Source organism: Arachis duranensis, chromosome 4 (assembly GCF_000817695.3).
Source record: "Arachis duranensis cultivar V14167 chromosome 4, aradu.V14167.gnm2.J7QH, whole genome shotgun sequence".
NCBI classification, from domain to species: Eukaryota; Viridiplantae; Streptophyta; class Magnoliopsida; order Fabales; family Fabaceae; genus Arachis; species Arachis duranensis.
Window position 1 is genome coordinate 27,520,130 of NC_029775.3, and position 7,240 is coordinate 27,527,369.

The window sequence follows — 7,240 nt, forward strand, 5'->3', positions numbered from 1 at the left end:
TTGGTCTTAGCTCAAGAGGTTGAGTAAGTCCGAGTGCCGGCACGGTAGCGTTGGAGTGTGTCCAAGGCCGTGACAAACGTCTCTGAGTGAGAGGCGCCATTAGGAGCGCTGTGCTCACAAGCCTTCCTTGAACATGATGGAGTGAGGGACGTGTGAGGTATTGGAAACGCCTTCGAAGACGTCTTGGAGAGGGGGCATGAGGAGTCCAGCACGTGAAGGGCGTCCCTGGGTTGAAGACGCCTTCGACGACGTCTTGGGGGCCTGAAGCTTCTTGTGCATGCTGAATGACGTCCTTGGATCTTGAGACGGCATTATGAACGTCCCTGGGAGCAACATTCCCTTGTGCATGCATGCTGGGCGTCTTAGCAACATTCCCTTAACGTCAATGCATGCTTCAATTGTTACCATTGAATGGCGCCTGCTTCATTTGGTTTCATTTGGCGTTTAGTAACACATGCATGCTACTTAAAGCTTCATTGATTGGCGCACATGCATTATTAGTGCTTTGCTTGCTTCATCATATGCTTCCGTAGCTTCATTGAATTAACGCCTTATTGCATTCATGCTTTATTTAATGCCATGCTTTATATCATGCTTCATTTAATTCACGCTAGTAACAATTACTAACGCCACTATGCATGCATGCTTCAGATGCTTCATTTAGTAACGTTAATAATGCCTTGGTACTTATTGCATGCTTTCTTCTTTGACTACGCATGCACGTGTGCTTGCTTTATAGGCCGCGCTTTTAAAAGCGTGGCCTAAATCTCAAAGCGTGTCCAAAGCTTCAAAGTGTATAAAAAATTTTTCTTTACTTCTTTTGAGTTTGTTTATTGTATTTTTTATTTTTTTATTATTTTTTACAAAATTAATCGAATAAAAGGATCAAAGTAATATCCAATTTTAGCACCAAAACACTCCATATGTTTAAGTATTATGAATTAATTTTTATATAAAAAAGCATAACAAAATACAACATGATACGCATGTATTACAAAAACATTTTAGTAGCACAAGATACTTGAAAGTGACAAGATTAGAAGATAAAACTGTAAGGTGTTTGCTACGGTACGATGATAAATTCATACGTACTGATACGTTTAAAATATGGACAAATAACAATAAGACATGGGGAATTTATTTTCCACGTCAGCATTTAATTTTTTTTTAAATATATAATATATCATCACTTTTACTAAAACACCTTTTTAATTAAATAAAAATAAAAAAATATTTATTTATTTAATTTTATAAAAAGACTTAAACATCCTTCTTTTATTTGATTAGACAAAAATACCCTTTGAATACCCCTATCTTAACAGCTCCTCCCCAAATCAAAAAAAAAAGTTGAAACAGAAACCCTAACTTCTCCACCACTGCCGCAAGGACTGCCGCCGTCCGTCGCTCTCAGACACTACCATCGTCGTCTAGTCGTCCGTGCTTCTTCCTCCTTTTTGCCACAAGATACCCCTTTTTGCCACTCTTGAAAAACTGCACACACATATATAAATGTGGAGGTGCTGAAGAGCATGAGAAAAGTCCTTATTCATGCTTAGTTATTGAAGACCTTAAGAAAGTGGGTATGGGTTTTCATCCTCGAAATTTGAACTGCTCCCATTATACCTGGGCACATAAAAGTTCTTCACATGGTGAAGATCATGGAGAATTGAAGTTTGGAGCAAGGATATCTTTCAACACTCACGTACCAGATATTTGTAAGGGGTGCCAAAAGTCTAATGACACCTGCGGTACCGGGTTGAATTGTTTATGCCATGCAAAAGAATGCAGTAAGTCCTACCTTGAATGATCTTTCCCATGTCCAAATATTCTTAGTTTTGATTCATTTATTGGTGCTAATATGAGCTTCTTTGAGGTGAATTCCTCCGCCGCATCGCCGCCGAGGACTAGGCCTACTTCTGAGTCAACAACGATCACCAAATACAAGCCTTCAACTGGTTCAGGCCCAGATTCATATCTTGCATTTGACAGGTCCCAAAACACTTCAATCTTTGATGATGATTCATCACATAACTCAATCAATTTGCTTCCTTTCTTCTTCCTAAAGAACCTTGAATTTGTGTTGAGCCTAAACGTTGGTGGTGCTGATGAAGGGTCATGAACCTCATTATTACCTATGTTACACAAATACAAATATAATTACTAAATGAAAAAAAAACACATAAAATAGGTAAATACAACAATTTTGTATGTGTATGAATAGATGATTACCGAAGCTTATGGTGAGTCCTTGGTTGGAGTGGCTTCTGCACCATGTGACAGTGAACAAGAGCTGCTTCAAGGTGGAGAGGACCAATTTGTTGACACTGAAAACTGAGTTTTGGATTGAAGGTGATGAAGAAGAAAGTGTTGTTTGGTTAATGATGCAAGGGTTGTTGATTGATACGTAGCTTGAAGAATTTGGGTGGTTCCGAGAAGCAAAGCTAGCAAGAGCAAAACTCTGTTAACCATTAAATTATACCTGTAAGAAAAAATTATTTTATTGAGCCAAGGTTTTGTATGCTACCATTTGTTAAAGTTACTATGAATTCTTTTGTTTCGGTACTCATTTTCTGTTTGAATCTAATAAAACACTAGAAATTTTAGTACAACATATTAACTAACTACTGAACTTCATTCAAAATTGATTTTGACAAGTTCTTTTGTCTCTGAAAACAGGCCAACGATGATACTATGTGGGATCGATAACATCAGAGATCTCTTTGGTCCCAAGGTATTGTTAAGTTATACCAAATATATGGTCCCGTGCAACAACTTTTTTCTTGATAAGTTTTACAAGTGATATTGTCACAAAACCATATATGCTTCATGTTTGATGCAGGTGGATCTTGGCCTCATAAAGAAAAATTCAATTTGTCGTCTTGGAATTAACTAGAACAATTCATTTTTCCATTGAATTTCTTGTCATTTGTTGAAAGAAAGCGAAAGAAGTTTTGTGGTCAAATATTAACTGTAAGAATAGTTAGATCTCTTACGAAGAATTCTGGTGTTAGAAAGTTATGGCATTAGCATTTTTTTATTCTTCAGCTATGTTTTGTTACTATTATTTTCATATAAAACACTGAATTTTTAGCATCAATGGCCTTGTTACAACGTTTCTACTCATTGATAAAGCTTACATAGACTTCACTTATGCAATTTATAAATTTCATTGTGAATATTAATGTACAAGGAATCAAATCAAGGAATGTTACAAGCAATTGTTAAGTTGTAATCATGATTGCATCCTCTGAAAATGAACAAAGTATATACATGAAAAAAGAAAAAAAAAACAATTGAGTGGTACAACATGCACATTTCAAAGTATATCAAGAGCATGTATCTCGAAGCAGTGTTGAATTTAATTCTTTATATATACAAGTAAGACAGTGAATGATAGATTACAAGCTTCATTTTATTAGCATATCAACCGTTGAACAGAAAAATTATGATCTTATTGCAATTACTTGCAAGTGAAATTACTATATTAATCTGACTCACAACAATGACACCATTTTGCTTTTCATATAGTCATCAATTTTGTTAGCATATCAACCGTTGACTCCCTAACATTAACTCTAGTGTTGGATAACAAATAAATTTATATTCTAAGATAGGAACAGAGACAATGGGTTAAAAAAAATCAAAAATCAATTACAAGTGGGAGGAAAAAAATGGTGGCTTGTTTCTATCCAAAACAAGCAACAAAAAATATGCATTATCTACCATGGCATTCATCCTCCTTCTGGCTCTCCATATCTCTCTATCTGTCTACCAAATTACTCTGATAACCACTGAAAATGAAAAACAACCCAATCCCCTTTGAAAAGTGACAAAGTTCAAGGGATATGAATGTAACTTTGACATTAGAAATATACAATATGCACCTTCCAAGAATGATCACCCACCGTTACAACTTTAAAAGGGGTTTCTAATGGCTCTTCATACATCTCATTGAAGAATGATCACCCACCGTTCATTGACATGATCAATCCAAGAACAGCCACAACATACTATTAAAAAAAGGGACCGACTAGGTAGTAAAATGAAGAAATAAATACAATCATTGGATTCCTCCCAATTTAAAACACATATATGCTACTAGTTCACAATCATTGAACCACATAGTTTTAGCACTATGTAACAGATATTATTAACTAAAAGATGTTCTACCCCTTAAACTTTAATAATAAAGAATAATATATTAGATAATTGTGTTCCTGAACTAGTTCTCACGTAAAGAATAATCACCTAAAAGATAGAAAAAAAAAGGAAATATCATAACATGCTTCCACTCTAGATAGATATGCCTAAAGGCCTTAAAAAATAGCAATAGCCTTCTTTTTCTTCTTCTCATATCTGATTGGTTCTCATGAGACTGATCTTGCTTGACTATGGTATCCTTCAAGCCCTGTTCAAGCAAACAAAAAATAAGCAGACTTCCTGGATCTATTACTCTATGAGATCTGTTTATATATAACACTACTAGAAAATTAGTTATTACAGACGGATATTTCCGACGGATTTTATCCCACTGAAATACAGACAAAATTTCAGAGGGATTTTTTTGTCGGAAAACAAAAAAATAGATTAGCATAAATTACAGACGGAAAAGAGAATCCGTCTATAATTCTGTCGAAAAAATTAATTTTTTTCAGTGAGAAATGGTTACAGACGGAAAATCCGTCTGTAATTAAATAGACAAAACGCTGCGTTTTTACTAAATTATTACAGACGAAAAATCCGTCTGTAATTTAAATTTTCCGTCGGAAACATTATTGAGAACCCTAATCCCTTAAACTCTTGGAACACCATTCACACTCCATTCACACTCTGCATAACCATTGAGAACCCTAATCCCTTAAACATTGAGAACCCTCATCCCCTTAAACTCTTCGCCGCTGCAGCCACCGCAGTCTCTGCCACCGCCGCTGCAGCCACGCAGCCCCCGCATCAGCCATCGCAGCTCTCCGCAACCCCACAGCCTCGCAACCCCACAGCCTTCTCCTCTGTTCGAGCGCTCTCCTTCTCTCTCTGTGTCGCCGTTGTGTTTCTGCCACTGCCCTTCCTCCTCGCTTTCATTCACGAGTCATGACCGTTCCTTCACTCTTCCATTGGAAGTAGATCTGAAGAGCCACGAACCGAGGTGTCGCATGTTCCTCCATCATTGAGTTCCTTGCTGTCGTCGACAATCACATTGTGCCCCTCCTTCCACACCTCCTCCATACGCCATTTTTCCTTTATTTCTGAGGTAAGATTTGAGATTTTTTTCCTATTTCTTAGTTTTTATTTTTTGTTTTTGTTCTTGGTGTTTCTTCTGATGAGTTTTCTTATTGTGTTGTTATTGTTATGTTCAACATTTTTTTTGAGGGATTTTGCTCAATGTTAAGGTTCATTTAGTGTTGTAACATTTATGATTAGTGGAAAAATAGATTAAAAAACTGAATAAAGTGTTGGTGAGACATCTCCAGACAAGAAATTAAAAGAATTAAAGCTTACTGAAGATCAATCATATGTTTAACTGTTAGTTGTTTATGAAACTACCATAAGCTATTGAGTTTTTTGGGCCAATTGAGATGCTATAATATCTTTTATCATGAATCTGTTATAAATAAAGTGGAATTCTTCTGTTGAAAAACTGCATGCTTTGAATTTTAGAGACTCTTTTTTCTTCAATTGATTTATATTTCTTTCCTTTACTGATTCGTTTTGCTGTATACAAGAAAGAACTTCCATGTTATAGTATGGCAAATAATTACTTGAAGAACATATTAGAAAATGAAGGACTCATTTAGGATCATTTTTTATTGTTTGGATTTCTAGTTTTCTTCTAAACCAAAAAGGAAAAAGAATTTACATCCAAGGTTTATCATAGAAGTATTTAGTTTTCTAAACTAAAACAATAACCTTTCACAATTTGGATATGGCTATGCAGTTTGACTCTCCCTTGAACATTAAACATGCAAGTATTCTAATCTCAGGCCATTTCATTTTGGTTACTTGAATATTTCAATCTTTTCTTGTTTCATAACTTATCTAATCACACTATTCTATAGGCTGATATTTGATATTTGGGAATCACAGTTATGGTAGCTAAATCTATACTAGACTGATTTGCTGTGTTTTTGTAGCTATATTTATTTGAACTAAGAACAACATACTTACTAAGTTAATATTATTGTCATGAAAGCCAATGAAACTTTGTTTTGTCTTCTTTTTTTCCATGTGATTTCATACGTCTCGCTCTAATGTTTGCAGGAGAAGTCAAGGTTTCGCTTTAAAGGCTTCTATGGGGTCTTAAACACTTGTTAGCTTATTCCCAAAACTATTTATGTTCCAACATTGATACTTTTTCAATTCTCTTTCTCTCCCTATTCTTTCATCTGCATGAGTTGATACCTTATGGAGTATAGAGAATTGAATAGTATAACTTTGTGGACATCAGAATGCTTAACTGTTAGTGATTGTTCACGTTTGATGTTTTCGATATATGGCTACCAAATTTGAAGTTATTCACTTGTTCATCTACAGGAAGACCGGGAAAACGTGTTGCGTGCAAGAGAGTCGGCAAAGGAGTCTTAACTGCTCCCTTCAGGCTGCTCAAAACAAATCGTCTAGGCATTATCCTCACATTTGCTGTATACAAGAAAGAACTTCCATCAAATGCAACCCCACATGAAAGGATTCAAGCAACTGATGGGTGTGTACTTAAATTTTTTGTACATTCAATGTGTTTGAACACTTACAAGTCTTATTCTTTTTCAATGAAACAATTCCAGTTTTATAAAACTTAAAGGGGTTCCCTTGGATTAGTGAAACACTTACCATAGTTTACGTCATTCGAGTTCGGTAATTAAGAGTTTCGAAGCAACTTTTTCACTGGGGACTGGATAATGAATTTGAGAGCACAATTCATACTGCATTTGACTTGCTAGAGAAGCTTTCTAATGTTTTCTATTAATTCCTGTGAAGGTATCTTGGAGGGGTCTTTGACATTGAGTCATTAGTGGAAAAATTACTTCAGCAACTTGCTAGCAAGCAGTCAGTCATTGTTAATGTTTATGATACTACAAATCATACCCATCCTATCGCCATGTATGGTTCAGATGTATTAGGTGATGAATTCTACCATGTCAGCACTCTCAACTTTGGAGATCCCTTCAGGAAGCATGAGATGCACTGCAGGTAACATATGTTGCCAAATGAGTTTTATATGTTATCTTATACGACGTGGTTTAATGCC

General features: G+C 35.6%; 1 protein-coding gene and 1 long non-coding RNA gene across 2 annotated transcripts in view; both read right to left on the reverse strand.

The window, feature by feature from the left end:
• Positions 1-1,756: 1,756 nt before the first annotated feature.
• On the reverse strand, positions 1,757-2,567 carry LOC107483885 (uncharacterized). Its single transcript, XM_016104489.3, has 3 exons — positions 2,541-2,567; positions 2,230-2,458; positions 1,757-2,132 (listed from the first exon to the last, which is right to left on the reverse strand). The coding sequence occupies exons 1-3, from the start codon at positions 2,565-2,567 to the stop codon at positions 1,795-1,797; spliced, it is 594 nt and encodes a 197-aa protein (XP_015959975.1). The 3' UTR covers positions 1,757-1,794.
• A 1,439-nt stretch (positions 2,568-4,006) lies between these two features.
• Positions 4,007-7,240, reverse strand: part of LOC127746548 (uncharacterized) — a 20,911-nt gene continuing 17,677 nt past the window's right edge. The window contains exon 3 of the long non-coding RNA XR_008008265.1: positions 4,007-4,408. This is a non-coding gene — a long non-coding RNA (uncharacterized LOC127746548). The remainder of the gene's footprint in view (positions 4,409-7,240) is intronic.